The sequence below is a fragment of the Sus scrofa genome, chromosome X (assembly GCF_000003025.6).
Source record: "Sus scrofa isolate TJ Tabasco breed Duroc chromosome X, Sscrofa11.1, whole genome shotgun sequence".
Lineage (NCBI taxonomy): Eukaryota > Metazoa > Chordata > Mammalia > Artiodactyla > Suidae > Sus > Sus scrofa.
In genome coordinates, this window is record NC_010461.5 from 42,962,081 (window position 1) to 42,981,760 (window position 19,680).

At 52.7% G+C, this 19,680-nt stretch overlaps 2 protein-coding genes across 4 annotated transcripts; one reads left to right on the forward strand and one right to left on the reverse strand.

Annotated features, from left to right (window-relative positions):
* Nucleotides 8,506-14,207, reverse strand: TIMM17B (translocase of inner mitochondrial membrane 17B). Its single transcript, XM_003360308.4, has 6 exons — nucleotides 13,793-14,207; nucleotides 12,836-12,935; nucleotides 11,482-11,545; nucleotides 9,179-9,307; nucleotides 8,969-9,079; nucleotides 8,506-8,878 (listed from the first exon to the last, which is right to left on the reverse strand). Exons 1-6 carry the CDS (start codon nucleotides 13,963-13,965, stop codon nucleotides 8,790-8,792), a joined length of 666 nt encoding a protein of 221 aa, XP_003360356.4. The 5' UTR covers nucleotides 13,966-14,207; the 3' UTR covers nucleotides 8,506-8,789.
* On the forward strand, nucleotides 14,006-19,652 carry PQBP1 (polyglutamine binding protein 1). Of its 3 annotated transcripts, none has more exons than XM_005673594.3 (7): nucleotides 14,006-14,150; nucleotides 14,567-14,651; nucleotides 17,834-17,945; nucleotides 18,194-18,306; nucleotides 18,740-19,024; nucleotides 19,203-19,266; nucleotides 19,413-19,652. In XM_005673594.3, the coding sequence occupies exons 2-7, from the start codon at nucleotides 14,585-14,587 to the stop codon at nucleotides 19,567-19,569; spliced, it is 798 nt and encodes a 265-aa protein (XP_005673651.1). In that variant the 5' UTR covers nucleotides 14,006-14,150; nucleotides 14,567-14,584; the 3' UTR covers nucleotides 19,570-19,652. The 3 variants fall into 3 exon arrangements, with proteins under 3 accessions (XP_005673651.1, XP_013841568.1, NP_001233597.1); XM_013986114.1 differs by having other exon boundaries at nucleotides 14,019-14,429; NM_001246668.1 differs by lacking the exon at nucleotides 14,006-14,150 and having other exon boundaries at nucleotides 14,566-14,651; nucleotides 19,413-19,575.

The window sequence follows — 19,680 nt, forward strand, 5'->3', positions numbered from 1 at the left end:
CCCTTGCATTCCCTTTATCATGTCATCAGGTGTCCATAAACTGCATATATTGTTTGCATGTTTTTTAAATTTATTGAAAACAAATATCATACTCTACATATCAGGCTTCAACTTTCCTCTTCTGACTCTGTAGGTTTGAGAACAATCCATACTGACACATGTGGCTCTAATTCATATTTAACTCTTTTTTTTTTTTTTGGCTGCGCCCATGGCATGCAGAAGTTCCCAGGCCAGGAACCCTTACCACGGGAGCAACTCTAGCCACAGCAGTGACAACACTGGAGCCTTAACTCACTGAGCCACCAGGGAGCTCCTACATTTAACTCTTTAGAGAGCTATAATATACATACAGGACAGTACCCATGTTATAAGGGTATAATCTGATGTTTGCCAACTGAATACACATGTAATCAGCAACCAGATCAAGAAACAGAAGTTCCCGTGTGGTGCAGAGGAAACGAATCTGGCTAGGAAGGATGAGGTTGAGGGTTCGATCCCTGGCGTTGCTCAGTGGGTTAGGGATCCTGCGTTGCTGTGGCTGTGGTGTAGGCTGGTGGCTACCGCTCTGATCCAACCCCTAGCCTGGGTACCTCTATACGCCGCGGGTGTGGCCCTAAAACGCAAAAAACAAAAAACAAAAAACAAAAAAACAGAACAGGACCAGCACCTCATCTCAAGTACCCACTTCCAGTGACTAACCCCCTTCCCAAGGTAACCGTCATCCTGACCTATAACAGCGTGGTTTAATTTAGCCTGATTTTTGAACTTTGTATAGAGAGAATCATATGCTCTGCATCTTTTAACGTCTAGCAGCTTCTTTTCCCCAAGATTGTGAGGTTCATTCATGTTGTACATGAATGAACCTCATGGACCAGTGGGCTCTGAGGTTTTACCCTATTTGCAAGCTAACAAGTTGGCTTACTCCAGTTTTGCGCACACACACACACACACACACACAAAACCAAGACCCGCATGTCAGGAAAACAGACCATTTATTCCAGCAAAAAGCAACAACCAAAGCGACAATGTGCCTTGGTCCCTCACGCCCCGTGTTTCCCTTGCGTGCAGATGTTTCCCTTGCGTGCAGAGGGTTGCCATACAGGAGAGGGACCTGAAGCTAGGAGGCTCTGAGTTGTTATGAAGCTGCTGACACATCTGGCTGTCCTCCCCTCAGTATTCAAAAGTTATTCACGGAGTTCCCGTCGTGGCACAGTGGTTAACGAATCCGACTAGGAACCATGAGGTTTCGGGTTCGGTCCCTGCCCTTGCTCAGTGGGTTAAGGATCCGGCGTTGCCGTGAGCTGTGGTGTAGGTTGCAGACGCAGCTCGGATCACAGCTCCGATTAGACCCCCTAGCCTGGGAACCTCCATATGCCGCAGAAGTGGCCCAAAGAAATAGCAAAAAGACAAAAAAAAAAAAAAAAAGTTATTCACTACCCCAGAATGCAAATACTCTCCTGGTTGGGGGGAGGGTTGGGGCATTTCCAGGTGTGTTACCCTGAATTATTTCTAAATCTCTCCAGAGGGATGCACTGTCTCTAATTTCCAAAACTGATGTTCAAACATGCCCTTCCCTCTGAAGCCACGAACCACGCAGAAACCCGAGGAATCTGCGGAGACTTGTCACCAAAACAGCGCTCGATAGGATTCCATTGTGTGGATACGCCATGAATTATCGATCTTTTCTTTTCTTTTTTTGTCTTTTTTTAGGGCCACACCGCGGCATATGGAGGTTCCCAGGCTAGCGGTTGAATTGGAGCTGCAGCCGCTGGCCTACGCCACAGCCACAGCAAGGACGGATCTGAGTCACGTCTGTGTCCTACACCACAGCTCACGGCAACGCTGGATCTCTAACCCACGGAGTGAGGCCAGGGATCGAATCTGCGTCCTCATGGATGCTAGTTGGATTCATTTCTGCTGAGCCACGACAGGACCTCCTGATCCTTTCTTTGGTTCATGTGCATTTGGAGAGTTTTCAGGTTGGGGTTATTATGAATAAAGCTGCTATGAACATTCCTTTTCTTTCCCTTTTTTGGCCACCCCATGGCAGATGGAGTTCCCAGGCCAGGGATCAGATCTGAGCTGCAGTTTTGACCTATGTGTCAGCCGTAGCAACGCTGGATCCTTAACTCACTATGCCAGGCTCAGGATCGAACCTCCATCCTGGCGCTGCAGAGATGTCGCTGATCCCGTTGTGCCACAGCAGGGTCGCCTGAACATTCATGTACATGTCTTTGGTTAATGTTTGTGCACATTTCTGTTAGGTATATACCTAGAGGTGCCACCACAGTGATGGGTGTGCAAATATGCAGCTCTAGTAGATCCTGCCAAACAGCTTTTCAAAATGACCGTGATACCCATTACATTCCCATCCGCTGAATGAGACACATTGTTGATAGAAATCCTTAGCAACACTTGGTATTCTTGGATTTTATATTTTTTGCCCATTTGCTTGATGAAATGGTATTTTGCTGTTTTAAGACACGGCTGATGTACCGCGAGCACATGTTCACATATTTATTATTGGCCATTTGTGTTTCCTCTTTTGTAAAATGTTTTACACATCCTTTGCTTCCTTGCTTTTCTATTGGGTTGCTTTTTTCTTATTGTTGTGGGGTGGGGTGGGGGGGGTGATATCATTTATATACTGTGACTACTAATCTTTTGTCAATTATATGGCTGGGTTGTGTTGTTGCTGTTTTTGCCAGCCCTTGGCATGCAGAAGTTCCCAGTACCAAGGATCGACCTAGCGCCACAGCAGTGACAATGCCAGATCCCTAACCACTAGGCGACCAGGGAACTCCCAACTATATGTATTTTGAAGCTGACTATCTTTTGGGGTAGACACATCTGTATGTTGTTCTAGCAGATGGAGCTCACAAAACCATCAAGTTCCCATCATGTCTGGGAAGAACAAGTTGCCCATTGCCCTGGGGGACACAGATTTGACCAAGAGAGAGAGATCTATTCAGAGGAACCTAAGAGCCAGTCTGAGGGCTAAAGCAAAAGCATTAGGCACGGGTCAAACATCTAAAGGCTACATGGGACCTGGCACATCTCACAAGATGCCTGTGTGGGAGTTCCCGTTGTGATGCATCGGAAATGAACTCAACTAGTAATCATGAGGATGTAGATTCGATCCCTTGCCTCACTGAGTGGGTTGAGGATCCGGCATCACCGTAAGATGTGGTGTAGGTTGAAGATGAGGCTTGGATCTGGCGTTGCTGTGGCAGTGGTGTAGGAGGGCAGCTGTAGCTGTGAGTCAACCCCTAGCCTGGGAACCTCCATATGCCGGGGGTGTGGCCCTAAAAAAAAAAAGAGAGAAGATGCCTGTTAAGACTCCAGTGGGGGGAGGGCGACGAATGAGGGGCGTGCAGAGCCTGTGTGGACTGAAATTACTAATGGGGTTTGGTGGGGTAGATTAGAATTGAGATTTCCTTCTGTAGAAGGAAAACGTGTGTTCATTATTCCACCGAAATTAAAGAAAAATTCCCTTTGGCCCTATCCTTTGTGTTTTGCGATAAAAATTTGGCTCCATGAACCTGTTTTTTTTCTTCCTAGTGCTCAGGGAATGAAATTCCAGAGTCCAGCCTTATAATTGCCTTTATAATTCATGAAAGGAATCTAAGAAGGAATGGAGATGCTCCCCTCTCGTTTGGCTGTGGAGGCAGAGGTTCCATCGGCATCATAAAGCTAGTTCACACTATCTGACAGGGTGAGCTGTTCAATGGAGAAACTTCTTTTTTTGCTTTTTATGGCCACACCTGCAGTACATGGAGGTTCCCAGGCTAGGGAGCCAATCAGAGCTACAGCGGCCGGCCTACACCACAGCCATAGCCACACCAGATCTGAGTCGCATTTGTGACCTACACCACAGCTCACGGCAACGCCAGATCCTTAACCCACTGAGCAAGGCCAGGTATCGCGAACCTGCAACCTCATGGTTCTTAGTCAGATTTGTTAACCACTGAGCCACGACGGGAACTCCGACACCCCTAATTATGATGGTGAACGTGTGGTCTTGGAAATCATGTTGCAAATGACCTCAATGAAACTCTCCGCCCTATAAGTAAGACTATAACTCCCAGTTTGGCCGAGTTCAGGCCGTGTAACCATGGGCAAGTGGCTTTACCTTTCCGTGCAGCTGCCTCATGGGTATAATGAGGGTGAGGAAAGGACCAGTCCACTGTCAGCTCACAACTGATCACTGGCACCTCCTTCCTCTTCCAAGGGTTTGCAGGTAATCTGATCACACAGCTGATCCCCCAGAGATGGCCCCCATTGGTCCACTCCAGAGGTCGGCCCGAAATGGGCTCCTTGAGGTGGTTCCCAGGTCCCAACCTCAGAGCCTAGAGCTCTAAATGTGTATCCCCAGGGGAGCATCCCTCCCGTGACCCAGTCAGGCCCTATTCTCCAACCGCCACTCAGAGAACAGAGGAAATGAGAACACTCAGACCAGCAATTCTCAGACTCAGGGTAAGGTGTGTGGCCAACTCGGTCTTTCCTTCTCTTTCCCTCTTGGTTCTGACTCTCTGACTTCTGTCTAATTCTGACGTTCTCTGCTCCTCTGTTTTGTTTTCTCTCTTTCTGCCATCTCTCTTTCTCCCAATTTCTGTTTCTATCACTTTTATTCCCTCTTTTCCCTGTCCTTTTTTTTTGGTCTTTGTAGGGCTGCACCCACGGCATCTGGAGGTTCCCAGGCTAGGGGTCCAATCAGAGCTACAGCTGCCGGCCTACACTGCAGTCACAGCCAAGCGGGATCCGAGCTGTGTCTGTGACCCACACCACAGCTCACGGCAACGCCGGATCCTTAACCCACTGAGCAAGGCCAGGGATCGAACCTGTGTCCTCATGGGTGCTAGTTAACTACTCAGCCACAACGGGAACTCCGGCCCTGTTTGTTTGTTTGTTTGTTTGTTTTACATGTACTTCTCTTTCTTGGTAACTCTTTCTCTGCATCTCTATCCTTCCTTTGCTGTCTCTAAACTTTGGCTTCTCTTTCTCTTGGTATCTTTTCTCTCCTGTCTGTCTGTCTGTCTGTCTGTATTTGACGTCTCCATATCTCTCTCCCCAGCCTCTCAGGGTCTCTGCCTGAGGAAGTGGACAGTGCATCCCCAACTCCACCGTTAGGGCTGGACCGCCTTGCTCTTCCCTTATGCTGGCCACCTGCCTAACCCTCCTAGTCCATCAAATATCTCCCCTTTACCACTTCATGTGGACAGGTGGATGGCAAACTCAGGGGCTCAGGGAGTGTGAGAGCCACCAGCCAGAGAAATCAAAGCAGAGAAATAAGGAGGGCTGGAGACAGAGCAAGACAGGCAGAGTGAGGGCTGAGGCAGGGAAGAAGACAGGAAGGAAAAACCCAAGGGAGTGCTGCTGAAATTCTAATTGGAAACAGATGGGGTTACATTAGAGCTGAGAGAGAGACAGAGAGAGAGGAAGAGAAAGGATGCAGTTTCGGGCACCTCCCTGAGTGCCCCTCAGCTCGAAGGTAAGGGGGCAGGTAGCCTGAGGAGGCCGGGCCTGACAGTCAGTTCAGCCCTCGAGCCAACTACAACTCTACCTCTACACGGCCCCCTGGCCTCCTCCCTCCCTTGGCCTCCATATGATGCTCAGTCTTCCCATCTGCATTTCTTTTCTTTTTTTTTTTTTTTGGGTCTTTTTGCCATTTCTTAGGCCGCCCTCAAGGCATACGGAGGTTCCCAGGCTAGGGGTCCAGCCTACACCAGAGCCACAGCAACTCGGGATCCGAGCCGCTTCTGCGACCTACACCACAGCTCACGGCAACGCTGGATCCTTAACCCACTGAGCAAGGCCAGGGATCGAACCCGCAACCTCATGGTTCCTAGTCGGATTCGCTAACCACTGCACCATGACAGGAACTCCCCCATCTGCATTTCTGACCCTCACAGCTTCCTCTTGTTCTCTTCTTGTCCCTGTCCTTCCTCCTGTCTGGTTTTTTTGTTTGTTTTGTTTTTTTAGGGCCGCAGAGGCGGCACATGGAGGTTCCCAGGCTAGGGGTCCAATCGGAGCTACAGCTGCTGGCCTACACCACAGCCACAGCCACGCCAGATCCGAGATGCGTCGGCGACCTACACCACAGCTCAGGGCAACACCGGATCCTTAACCCACTGAGCGAGGCTAGGGATCGAACCCGTGTCCTCATGGATCCTAGTCAGATTCGTCTCCCCTGAGCCACAATGGGAACTCCTCTTATTTCTGGTTTGTCTCTTTCTGCCACTATCTCTGTCTACATCTCCATTAGTGTCTCTATCTCCCTGTGTGGATGTCCCTCAATCTCTATTTTTCTCTTCACTTGTTTCTGCCTCACTCTTGGCTTCTCCGTTTCCCGCCTTCTCTCGTCCTCTGCAGTCCCTCCTCCCCTTGGAGCCCACCCAGGGCCTGACCCCGCCTGCTCTTCTTGGGCCCGTGGTCAGGTAGGGGGTGGGACCTGAGACCCGGAGACCCGGACCCGGGACGCCCCGGCCCCCAACTAGGAAGGAACCGGGATACGCCGTGTACGCCAGGCTCCTTCGAAGCCCCACCGCCACCCGAGGCCGCTCTACAATGCTCACCGAAGCTCCGAGCCTGGGTTCTAAGCTCAGTCCTCCGCTAGTAAAGCCAGTACTGGTCCCGCCCCAGCTCAGCCCCGCCAGCGGCCCTGGGAGCCAAAGCACAAGGCCCTGAACTTCACCATGAATCGCTCCATGGCCCCACGGGCCCAAACGCCTTCCAGAACCAGAGACCTAGCGAGAACGAGGTCCCAAGGGAGAGGAGGGCGGGGCGCCCGGGCGTCCGCTGTACCCGAAGGGGCGTGGCCTTAAGGAGGGGCGAGGGCGGGGCCTGAATGTGGGAAACGGTAGGGTCTGGAAGCGGCTGAGGGCTGGAAACCTGCGGACCTAAGGGGCTTGCAGGGGCGGGGCCCTTGGAGGGGGCTAGGGAGACGAAGTAGGGACCGGGCCTCGGAAGAGGTGGAGTCGTGGAGTCGGAGGGCCTGCAGGATTAGAGAGCAGGACTTAAAGGTGTGGCCTGAGGGGGCGGAGTCTGGAGACACCAGGGTCTGCGGGTATTAGAGCAAATTGAGGCACGTGGAACCTGCACATTCACGGAAGTAAAAGTCTGGGAAAAGCTAGCGGGGCAGTGTTTGATAGGCTTAGGTTAGGTTTAGGGCCTGGAGGTGAGGAATCAGGGCGCGGCCTAGGTGAACCGAGTGGGCGGGGCTAAAGGAAGTGGCCCGGAAATACAAGGGTTGCCACTGGGGATACTTTGGGCTTGATGGACCGCCAGGTCCTACATAGCGTCGTCACGACGCTGCGGGTGTGGCTGTGGAGCCCCAAGTTCAAAGCCAAGGCCCTGCTGGGGCACTGAGAGCTGTGTGCCTGGGGCCTGGCACGGAGTCCATCAAGCAGTGTTGCAGTTCTGCAACCACTGAGGACCACCAGGCCCCCGCTGGGGCCTCCGGAGACCTGAGAAGTTACCATGTATGAGAGAGGGCATTTTCACCTGTTGCAATTGCTTGCATAAAAGGGACAGTTTTTGTCTCTCCCATAAGGCCATTTGCATGCCAGTGGAGACGTCTGCCCCACGTGTCGGGGTCTGCATGCAAGAGACAAGTGTTTGGGGCCAAGGTCCATCCAGGATCATCTCTTTCCCATTAGGTTCCCCACCCCACAAATGAAAATTTATTTCTGGTTATTTTGCGGTACCCTTAAATACTGACAACACTGAGCATCACAGGGCAGAAATATCTCTGTGGTGCCAAACAGAAGAATGACAAAGGGTACCTTCTTCAAGCAAGCTAGGTCTCCCTGATCCCTACTTCCATCTCACATCTGTGGTGAGGCCACATGGAGGGAAATTATCTTCATAAATGGGGTGACTGGTATTCAGAAAGACAGTTCATTGTGAGGTCAGATTTACCAGCCTTGGCAATGGGGATATGAGAGAGATGGGTGAGAAGTGCCATGTGCTGAACCAGCCCCCCCACTCAGGCAATCTCGTGTTCACTCACTTTTTTTTTTTCTTTTGTTTTATGGCCACAGTTCCGACACATGGAAGTTCCTGGGCTAGGGGTTGAATCAGAGCTGCAGTTAAGGTCCGTGCCACAGCCACATGGGATCTGAGCCATATCTGTGACCTCCACCACAGCTTGTAGCAATACTGGATGTTTAACCCGCTGAGTGAAGCCAGGGGTTGAACCCATGTCCTCACAGACACTATATCAGGTTCTTTACCTGCTAGGCCACAACGGGAGCTCCCAATCACTTCTTTCCCAAGCCTATTCCTCTGTTTGTGATTCACCCCTTGGCCCCCACACACCCTTACGCATGTACCTATTCACATTTTGCTTCATTCCTCCTCCTGCACATTCATCCCACAGACCTTTACTAGAGCCCGGTCTCTGTGGGACCCCAAATTCAAGGGCTCCCAAGTCCCAGAAGAGGGCTCCTCTGCTCCTTGTCCTACAGAGCGGCTCCTGTGAGTGGCGCAAGGAGTACATTCATAGGCATTTCAAAACTGGCTTTAAATACTCATCGGGGCGCCACGCGAAAGGACTAGGGTGAGAGCTTGTTACATGTGAGTGTGGGCTGGGGTGCCCTGAGAGAGAAGAAACCCATCCATCAGGGCAGCTGGGGTGCCCCAACCCCAACCTGGGATAAGGGAACAGAGTAGAGGCCCTCTCTCGAGGGTCCCAGGCCAACTGGGAGCCAGCCCTCCCTTGGAGGTAGATCATCGGGGAGGGAACCGAGGAGGAGCTCCCACGGTGGCGGTGATAGGCGGTCACTTCCTCAGTGGTACTGCTGATAGCTGGGGTAGCCTGGGGCCGGGGTACCCTCCTTAGGGGGCAGCTGGCTGGGGTCCTCCAGGAATGGGGGTGCTGGAGAGGGGAGAATCAGGTAAAGGTGAGCAGAGGAGGTCAGGCAGGGCATCCCCTACCTCTCCCTGAGCGGCTTCGCCAGGTACTCACCATTGCGGAACTGCTGGGCGGTGTAACGAGTGAGGAGGATGCCAACACCCTCAATAAGGGCCAAAAGGATGCCCCCCATCATTGCCGAGCCCACCATGGCCAGTGGGCCACCTGGAGGAATGAAGAGGCCGGGGGGAGGAAAGAGGTGAGGGCAGGCAGAACAGGGCACAAGAGGCCGGGGCTGGGGGCCGGGGGGCCAGGGGCACTCACTGCGGGCGGCCAGCACAGCACCGGTCAATGCTCCACTGGTGATGGAGTTCCAGGGATCCTCCTTGCCCCGCAGGCGCACCAGACCGCAGTCGATGGTGGAGAACAGGCCTCCCCACACCGCGAAGCTACCTGGGGGTGGGGTGGGGGTGGAGGAAGGGCACCAAGGCCTAATCAGTGTTCACAGGGAATCCCAAGAATCCGGGGCATAGGGTCTGGGGACTCCCTAGGCCTGAATGCTCTGGCCAAGAATGGGGAGGAAAAACCCAGAGGCAAAAAGCAGATGGCAAACAGGGGAAAGTCCCCCCACCCCCCCAGCCGGTCCCTGTCTCTCCTTCAAGCTGTCTTCTAATCGCCACTGGCATCCCCCCTTCACCTTCAAAAGGAGGTGACAATTGTTTACAAGCAGGTTTATCTGCTTCTATGTAGCTTTTCTTTTTTTAAAGGGTTGCATTTATTTTGAGGCAATTAAAAATTTTTTTTTAATTTATATTTTTATTGACTGATTGATTTTGCTTTTAGGGCCACACCCGTGGCATATGGAGGTTCCCAGGCTAGGGGCCCAATCGGAGCTGTAGCCGCCGGCCTACGCCACAGCCACAGCCACACCAGATCCGAGCCACGTCTGCAACCTACACCATGGTTCACGCAATGCTGGATCCTTAACCCATTGAGCGAGGCCAGGGATGGAACCCACAACCTCATGGTTCCTAATGAGACTCATTTCCGCTGCGCCACGATGGGAACTCTCTATGTAGCTTTTAACAGAGCCACTTGTGTGTGGCTATGCCTGTGGGATGTGGCAGTTCCTGGGACAGGGATCGAACGTGTGCCACAGCAGTCACCCGAGCCGATGCAATGACAATGACAGATCCTTAACCTGCTGCTCCACAAGGCAATCCCTAACAGAGCAACTCTGATCTTTATAACTACTGCACAGAATTCGAATTCTGACCGTGGGAGTTCCTGTTGTGGCTTGGCAGAAATGAATCTGACTAGTATCTATGAGGATGCAGGTTTGATCCCTGGCCTTGCTCAGTGGGTCAGGGATCTGGCACTGCCATGAGCTGTGGTGTAGGTTGCAGACGCAGTTCAGATCCCATGTTGCTGTGGCTGTGTTGTAGGCCAGCAGCTGTAGCTCCGATTGGACCCCTAGCCTGGGAATCTCCATATGCCGCAGGTGCAGCCCTAAAAAGCACCAAAAAAAAAAAAATGTTTACTGAGGTCTTACTGTGTGCCAGGACCTGATCTACATACTGCATATTACTTGATTTCTGAAAATCTAAATCAGTTAATATAATCAAAGTGCTTAACAGTGCAACCAGCACTAGTAAGTACTAAGTTTTCCATGAATCACAAAACTGATTGAGGTGGTGACTGTTACTGTCACTGGGTTCAGAGAGGTTAAGCCACCAGCCCAAGCTCACACATCACAGAAGAGCCAGGGCCTGGATTTAAACTCCAGAACTCACCCATATGAAAATTTTGGGAAATATTACCCCCCCCCCAGGAGACTCAGTCATGGCTTGGTGGAAATGAATCTGACTAGCATCCATGAGGACACAGTTTCGATCCCTGGCCCCGCTCAGTGGGTCAAGGATCCGGCATTGCTGTGACACGCAGCAAACACAGCTTGGGTCCCATGTTGCTGTGGCTGTGGCATAGGCCAGTGGCCACAGCTCCAATTTGACCCCTAGCCTGGGAACCTCCACATGCCCTGGATGTGGTCCTAAAAAGACAAAAATAAATAAATAAATAAATAAATTATTCCGGGGAGTTCCCGTTGTGGCGCAGTGGTTAACGAATCCAACTAGGAACCATGAGGTTGCGGGTTCGGTCCCTGCCCTTGCTCAGTGGGTTAACAATCCGGCGTTGCTGTGAGCTGTGGTGTAGGTTGCAGACGTGGCTCAGATCCCGCGTTGCTGTGGCTCTGGTGTAGGCCAGTGGCTACAGCTCCAATTCGACCCCTAGCCTGGGAACCTCCATATGCCGCGGGAGCGGCCCAAAGAAATAGCAAAAAGACAAAAAAAAAAATAAAATAAAATAAAAAAGAAATGCAGGGCTCAGTGGGTTAAGAACCAGCCTAGTATCCATGAGGATATGGGTTAGATCTCTGGCCTTGCTTGAGATCTTACATAGGCTGGTGTGGCCGTAAAAAACCAAAAAAAAAAAAAAATTCCCCCAGGAATTCTCAGCCAGGCAGAGTTGTGGCTAGAATCTGGACCCCCGATGTGCATTCTAGACTCAAAGGAGCAGCCACCCCCAACTTTGTTATCACACCTCTTTTGTCTCCCCAAACCTCGCACCTCCAATCTGAGGGGCTCGGATCCTCACAGCGTTGACGCTGCCTCTCAATCGGTGCCGGATTCCCTGGAGGAAAGTGAGGAGGACGGGAGTCAGAGCAGGGTTGAGGTCCACGGCAGACAAGGTTTCTAGCTTTTAGGAGAGGCACTGGGGCTGGAAAGGTAGTAGGGGTGTCAGGGGTAGAGATGTGGAGCAGTGGCCAAGAACTAGGAGGGCTAGGGAGCACCCCCACATAAGTGGCCTGAGATGTTACTCATTCATTCATTCACTTATTCAGTAGTTACTGAGCACCAGTGTGCCAGGCCCCCATGCCATAAGCAGGGTTCCAGCAGTGAACACGGTAGACCTGGCTCCTACCCTCTCAGAGTTCACAGTATAGGAGGAACAGATCCTGAACAAGGGCACAGGTGAACCAGATAGCTTCAGACAGCCGCAGGTAATAGAGATAATAGGATGAAGAGATCTGAGAGTGGCTGAGCAGTCAGTAAAGGCCTCTTTGGGGTTGGGGGCTGAGACCCTGAGGAAGAGAGGGAGAGAGTCGGGCAAAGATCCAGAAAAGAGAGTTCCAGAAGGTGGGAGAGGGACAGGGCTAGAGAGAGAAATTGCAGAGACTCTGACATTAAATGGCATTTCAAGTCATGACATTTGAGGAGTTCCTGTTGTGGCTCAGCGATAATGAACCCAACCAGTATCCATGAGGACTCGGGCGTGATCCCTGGCCTTGCTCAGTGGGTTAAGGATCCAGCGTGGCCCTGAGCTGTGGTGTAGGTCGCAACCGTGGCTCAGATCCCGCGTGGCTGTGGCTGTGGCTGTGGCCGGCAGCTGTAGCTCCAATTCGACCCCTAGCTTGGGAACTTCCACATGCTGCAGGTACGGCCCTAAAAGACCAAAAAACCCAAAAAGTCATACATTTGATGAGATCTCTCAGGAAGGGGGAGGGGGGAGTTGTTCAGAGAGACAGAATTGAGTATGTTCAATTAAAAGCATATTGTCAATTTTAAGGCTGTCCTCCTCCTGCCAATTAAACTCCTATCACTTCCCTCTAGCCAGGCTTCCAACCCAGAGTCTGTCTTTAGGTAACATCTGTCTGGCTTTGCACACACACCTTTAAGTTTTGTGATGACAAAACCTTTTGACAGCACAGCATTTCCAAAGAGGAGCTCCAGTTGGGTGGGGGGTGAGGGGCAGAGGTCATGTATGCAGTTCCCCCAAACTCCCAGATCGTGGAACCAGGCCTGGCACACAGTAGGTGGGCAGGCACCAGAATGATTAAGTGCCCGTGACTGGCACTCCAAGCGGTTTTCCCATGTGGGCGGGGCAAGACCCCCGCACCACCCAAGGAAGGTCAGGACTCACGACAGGGGCATTGCGGAAGCCCTTAATGGCCTGGAAGACTCCACCGCCGATAACACCCATAGTGAAGGCTCCACCGCAATCATCCACAATTCGCCATGGGCTGCAAGCGGGAAGGGGAGGATAGGGTTAATGTGAGCCCTCCCCCATTTTATGTCACAAGGACACTTTCCAGCTGGGAGAAACTACGTCACTCAAATGGGGAGCAGCACTTCAAATAATAAAGAGGGTATTTTCCTCCATATTCTCGCAAAGAAACAGTGCGGAAGGGGGAAAAACATTAGTCGTTGCCCTTGTCCGCCCCTCTCCTTCACAGCCAACTGGTTTACTGCTAGCAAAGATTAAATGACTTGATTGCAAGCAAAGAGTGGGCACGTTTAAATAAGCGCTACGGAAGTGTTAACAAGCTGGCACTGTAAAGTACAACGGGGGTCGCACCCCCTCCTCCGACAATGAGCTCGTCCAGCCACGCTCTTCCCTTTCTTCACCTTGCACGAGGGAGGAAAAACCTAGCTGCAGACCGTGGGGACGATCCGACACCCCCTCCTTGCCCACAGTGGGCTCACCCAAGCCCCGCCTCCATTCACCAAAGGGACCTGGGAAAAACCACGCGCGGTAACCCTGGGGATTTCCGCCTAGCAACACACCACCCCCCGGCTGGAATGGATTCGACCAACGTGTCTCTTTCCGTTAACAAGAGGGACCGGGGACAAGAGTCAAGGGAAACGTGGAGTGGTTCGTCCTGCACCGCACCAGCTCCTTCAAGCACACAGTTGTGGCCCCTCTTAACGGAGCCCAAGTAAGGAAACAAGTGGACGGGAGCGGAAGGAGACAACAAACGTTTAAAAGTCTCCCGAGTCTGGGACGTGGCGCTGTGTAGCCAGCGCCTCCCCCGCCCGCCTCCCACCGCTGGCCGTGGCGCCGCAGCAAGAGTCCCGAGGCCTGTGCCCCTCGCCGTACCAAGGCTCCCGAGCGTACTCCTCCATGGCGCCGGCGTCCGGCCGCGCAGTCTGGCTAAATCCCGGCCGGGCCACACCCCCACTGTAAACGCACACAGGCGCCCGAGCTTTCCACCTATTCCAAGGTAATGATTGGGTCCTTTCGCCAGACGTCAGGCCAAGGCGCACTCTCATTGGCCAGTTAGGTTTCCGTCATCTGTTCTCTGCAGCCCGAGCGTCGCCCAGTTACCTCTGGCTCAGGGAGAGAGGGCCTCATTCTTTCCCTCAGGAGAAAAAGAGTCGTGGTCCTGGCGATCATAAAGGCGTCGAGAGAGAGGCCGACAGTCTGACAGCCTTCCGCAACCCGCGTGACTGTATTGGTAATGTCGGGGTGGGCGCATTTTTTGGAGCTAGAGGAAACCCTGCTCCCCCCACCCCTGCTCCTTGGTTCCTTCCACCCGGCAGTCTTTGGGGGACGTTGGGTGAGCCCATTTCTGGGGCGCGGGGGAGCGGCGCTTGGCCCCTTCGGCGATGGGTGGAGCCTAGGCCTGGGAGAGGAGGCCTGGGAGAGGAGTCCTGTCCCGGAGCACCCCGCCTGGAGAGGAGAGTTGGCGAGAATTTCGGTGATACTGCCGTTTATCCCTTCCACCTTTTAGCGGGTAGGTTCTGTTGCCCAGCTCCTGGTGCAGGTGGGTAGGTGGGAGTCTAGATGAGTGCATGTTGGGGAGAGGCGCTTGCTTACGAGCTCCAGATTCAAATCCTTATCTGAACTGCTTTCTCGTCTGTCCTTCCCTAGGTCTGTCTGCTACCCGCTATGCCGCTGCCCGTTGCGTTGCAGACCCGCTTGGCCAAGAGAGGCATCCTCAAACATCTCGAGCCCGGTGAGAGAGCTAAGAGCAGATGGGCCTACCATGTGCCAGGCTTGACAGGCACTTTGTTGTTGATATTGCCACTCGATCCCTAGTATGGGCCTACTATATACCAAGCAGTGGGCTGGCAGACATTTTGTTGTAAACAATACGTATTCCTGACGCCGATTCCTACCGCGTGCGCGCGGACGCCTACGGTGGGGGTGGGGCAGGGAATAGACATTTCAGCTTTAGTCGTACCTAATACTGACAGCTGATGCTTATCTTGGATCTTCATACGCCAGATTTAATCCAATCGATCCCTGGAAGAGTATCTAAGGATATTAATAGTAAACTGACATCTATTACAGCCTCTTTTGGACCAAATACAGTGGGAGGAGGCTGATATTTTGTTCTTTACCATACTAGTAGGTAACATTTTTTTCAGATCTACTGTAGAGCCAGGTACTGTTCAGGCGATATATACCGACTTGTTCACCAGTTCAATAACTGACATGTATTTCGGGTCTGCTTAAGTGGCTGGCATATGCATTATGGTTTACAGTATGTAAAATAATGGTAGGGGAGTTCCTGTCGTGGCGCAGTGGTTAACGAGTCCGACTAGGAACCATGAGGTTGCGGGTTCGATCCCTGGCCTTGCTCAGTGGATTAAGGATCCAGCGTTGCCGTGAGCTGTGGTGTAGGTCGCAGACGCGGCTCGGATCTGGCGTTGCTGTGGCTCTGGCGTAGGCTGGCAGCTCAGCTCCGATTGGACCCTTAGCCTGGGAACTTCCATATGCCGCGGGAGCGGCCCAAGAAAAGGCAAAAAAACAAAAAACAAAACAAGGATAATGATAGGATCTGTCATTTTGGCCTGCTGTGCTGCCGTTGCCAGTATTTATACCTTACTGTCATTACAGTAAAAGTTGGCATCTATTTTGGGCTAAGGTGTGGCCGTGTACTGGAAAACTCATTTTCACTTTATTGACAGGTGACATCTATTACAGGTTTGTTGTGTGCCAAGCATAGATCTTTGGTTAATAATACGGATAATGGTCATTGATATTTATTTTAAGCTTACTGAATACCGGGCCTTGTGCCCGTGGTACGTTTCTTACTAACAACACTAATGATTATAGCTGATGATCTATTTTGGACCTATTGTGTGACAGGCACTATGTTATTGCTGAAATAGACATTTCATTGTTAGCTGTATACACAGTTGAAACCTGTGATCGGCCAACTGAGGTCCAGGTACTCATGTACCTTTTTTAAAATGTTTGGTCTTTTTATGGCCACACCCACGGCATATGAAAGTTCCCGGGCTAGGGGTCGAATCAGATCTGTAGCCGCTGGCCTATGCCACAGCCACAGCAATGCCAGATCCGAGCTGCATCTGTGACTTACACCACAGCTCACAGCAGTGCCAGATTCTTAACCCACTGAGCAGGGCCAGGGATCAAACCTTCGTCCTCGTGGATGCTAGTCGGGTTCGTTATTGCTGAGCCACAATGGGAACCCCCACTCATACACCTTTTTTATTCTGTTGATAGTAACTGAAAACAGTTGCAGGTCTCAGGAGCTGAATATATTCAGAGCAGTGTTTGGATAAATGCCTTGCTCTCCAAACTTGCTACTCAATATACTAGAATCAGAAACTCCCTATTTGCCAAGCTGGAGAACTGAATGAATTTGGACGTTTTTAGATAAAACCTTTGCTGTTCAAACTAATTTTGTCCAAATAGGTTTGGATAGCGGGGAGTTTCCGTCATGGCTCAGTAGTTAACAAACCTAGTTAGTATCTATGAGGACGCGGGTTCAACCCCTGGCCTCACTCAGTGGGTTAAGGATCTGGCATTGCCATGAGCTTCAGTGTAGGTCTCAGGTGGGGCTTGGATCCTGTGTCGCTGTGGCTGTGGCCTGGAGTGGCAACTACAGCTCCAATTTGACCCCTAGCCTGGGAACCTCCACATGCCACAGGTGTGGCCTTAAAAAGACAAAACGATACATAAAAATAGATTTGGGGAGTTCCCGTCATGGCGCAGTGGTTAACGAATCCGACTAGGAACCATGAGGTTGCGGGTTCCGTCCCTGCCCTTGCTCAGTGGGTTAACGATCCGGCGTTGCCGTGAGCTGTGGTGTAGGTTGCAGACGCGGCTCGGATCCCGCGTTGCTGTGGCTCTGGCGTAGGCCGGTGGCTAGCTATGGCTCTGATTGGACCCCTAGCCTGGGAACCTCCATATGCCGCGGGAGCGGCCCAAGAAATAGCAAAAAGACCAAAAAAAAAAAAAAAAAAAAAAAAGATTTGGATAGCAGGGTGTCACATACTGTCTGAACACAGGAACTAAACAAACATGGATACACGTTTTTTATTTAATTTTTATTTTTTTTAGGGCCACACCTGAAGCATATGGGGGTTCCCAGGCTAGGGGTCTAATCAGAGCTACAGCTGCCAGCCTACACCACAGCCACAGCAACGCCAGATCCAAGTGGCATCTGGGACCTACACCACACACAGCTCAGGGCAATGCCAGCTCCTTAACCACTGAGCGAGGCCAGGGATCGAACCTGCAACCTCATGGTTCCTAGTTGGATTCATTTCCTTGCGCCACAACAGGAACTCCGGATACACTTTTTTGTTTTTTTTGCTTTTTAGGGCCGTACCCGCGGCGTGTGGAGGTTCCCAGGCTAGGGGTCGAATCAGAGCTACAGCTGCCGGCCTACGCCACAGCCACAGCAACGCCAGATCCGAGGCATGTCTGTGACCTACACCACAGCTCACGGCAACACTGGATCCTTCACCCACTGCGCGAGGCCTGGGATCGAACCTGCAACCTCAGGGTCCTAGCCAGATTTCGTTTCTGCTGTGCCATGATAGGAACCCCTGGATATATTTTTAAATGCATCCCTATCTAAACTCTGAAACCAGATAAGTCTGAGTAACAGTATGTCATAATCTTACCTGAACCCAGAAACCGAACAAAGTTAGGCAGATTTATTTTTGTAAATCCCAATAGTCAGATACTCGCATTTACAGTGTGAGCAGTATTTGCCAGGGGCCCGTGAGACCTCCCCCCCCACACACACTCACACACTCGGTCCATGTGAATGTGAGTGTCTCTCCAGGCCCTGATTGCAGGGTAGGAACATGCAGCCCCCATCCTTACGGCTCTCTTTCCCCGCCCCCCCCAACCCCTGCCACCTTGTCCTGCCAGAACCAGAGGAAGAGATCATTGCCGAGGACTATGATGATGATCCAGTGGACTATGAGGCCACCCGGTTGGAGGGCCTGCCACCAAGCTGGTACAAGGTGTTTGACCCTTCCTGGTGAGCCTGGGGACCTGGCGGAGGAGTGGAGAGCTGACTTCTGACCTCACCCTTCCCGTGCTAGCCTTGGTTTGGGGTAAATGGGGGCTGCAGGGGAAGCGATCTGGGGATCCGCTCTGTAGGGTCCTGACATGGGGCAGGTCTAGGCAGAGACTGGGGCGGACAGGAGTTGAGGCCACAGAGAGAGAACATCTGTGCCGACACGCCTTTCCTCCTTCTGTCCCTCCCTCCGTCCCACTGTCCTGCAGCGGGCTCCCTTACTACTGGAACGTGGACACAGACCTTGTGTCCTGGCTCTCCCCCCATGACCCCAACTCCGTCGTTACCAAATCTGCCAAGAAGCTCAGGAGCAATAACGCAGGTGCGTGGGCAGATCCAAGGGGGCCTCGAGTTTTTCTGGTGGTTTTCTTTCTTTTTTTTTTTTTGGTCTTGCCTTTTCTAGGGCCGCTCCCGCGGCATATAGAGGTTCCCAGGCTAGAGATCGAATCGAAGCTGTAGCAGCAACCGCGGGGGTTCCGAGCTGCGTCTGCAACCTATAACACAGCTCATGGCAACGCTGGGTCCTTCACCCACTGAGCAAGGCCAGGGATCGAACCTCATGGTTCGTAGTCGGATTCGTTAACCACTGCGCCACGATGGGAACTCCTGGTGGTTTTCTGAGAGAGATCGGGATCCCGGGAGGGGCAGGTGCGCCCGACCGCCAGGTCCAGCTGCAGGAGCAGGAGGCTGTTGAGCCGAGGCTGCTGGGGCTGGAGGTGGGCGGAGGAACGGCACGAGGCTCTCACCGTCTCCAGATGCTGAGGAGAAACTGGATCGGAGCCACGAGAAATCGGAAAGGGGCCATGAGAAATCAGAACGCAGCCACGAGAAGTCAGAACGCGGCCACGAGAAGTCGGAGCGCGGCCACGAGAAGTCTGACAGGGACCGGGAGCGTGGTTATGACAAAGTAGACAGAGAGAGAGAGCGGGACCGGGACCGGGACCGGGACCGAGGGTACGACAAGGCGGACCGAGAAGAGGGCAAAGAACGGCGCCACCATCGCCGGGAGGAGCTGGCTCCCTACCCCAAGAGCAAGAAGGGTAAGCGGGGCCGAGGCAAGGGGTGGGGGGGCGCAGGGTAAGGAGACCCTCGCTGGGCTTCACTCGAGTGCCTGAGCTTGGGGCTTCTTCCTGGGTTGGGGGAGCTCCGTGATGCGGGGGGGGGGATGGACTCCTTGTGCCTCCCTTGAAGACCCCACACTGCCACCTGCTCCCACAGCGGCAAGCCGGAAAGATGAAGAATTGGACCCCATGGACCCCAGCTCGTACTCAGACGCACCCCGGTAAGTGATTCATTGCACCGGTGACCGTCCATTTCTTCCTATCTCCTTCCCCCTGCTTTGTCCGGTGTGTGTGTTGGGGGGTGGGGAGGGGCCTGCCACACTACACACGTTACACATTGCCGACCCTGGTCCTCTGTCCCCTCCAGGGGCACGTGGTCAACAGGACTCCCCAAGCGGAACGAGGCCAAGACGGGTGCTGACACCACAGCAGCGGGGCCCCTCTTCCAGCAGCGCCCCTACCCGTCACCCGGGGCCGTGCTCCGGGCCAATGCCGAGGCCTCCCGAACCAAGCAGCAGGACTGAACCTTCCCTGCCCCTCCCTGCACCTGCCCCCCCCCCCAGAGGCGGAGTGTGGGGGGGTAATAAAAGCTTTTCAGTGGATCGTGTCCGTGGAGCCTGAGTGCTTCTGCTTCT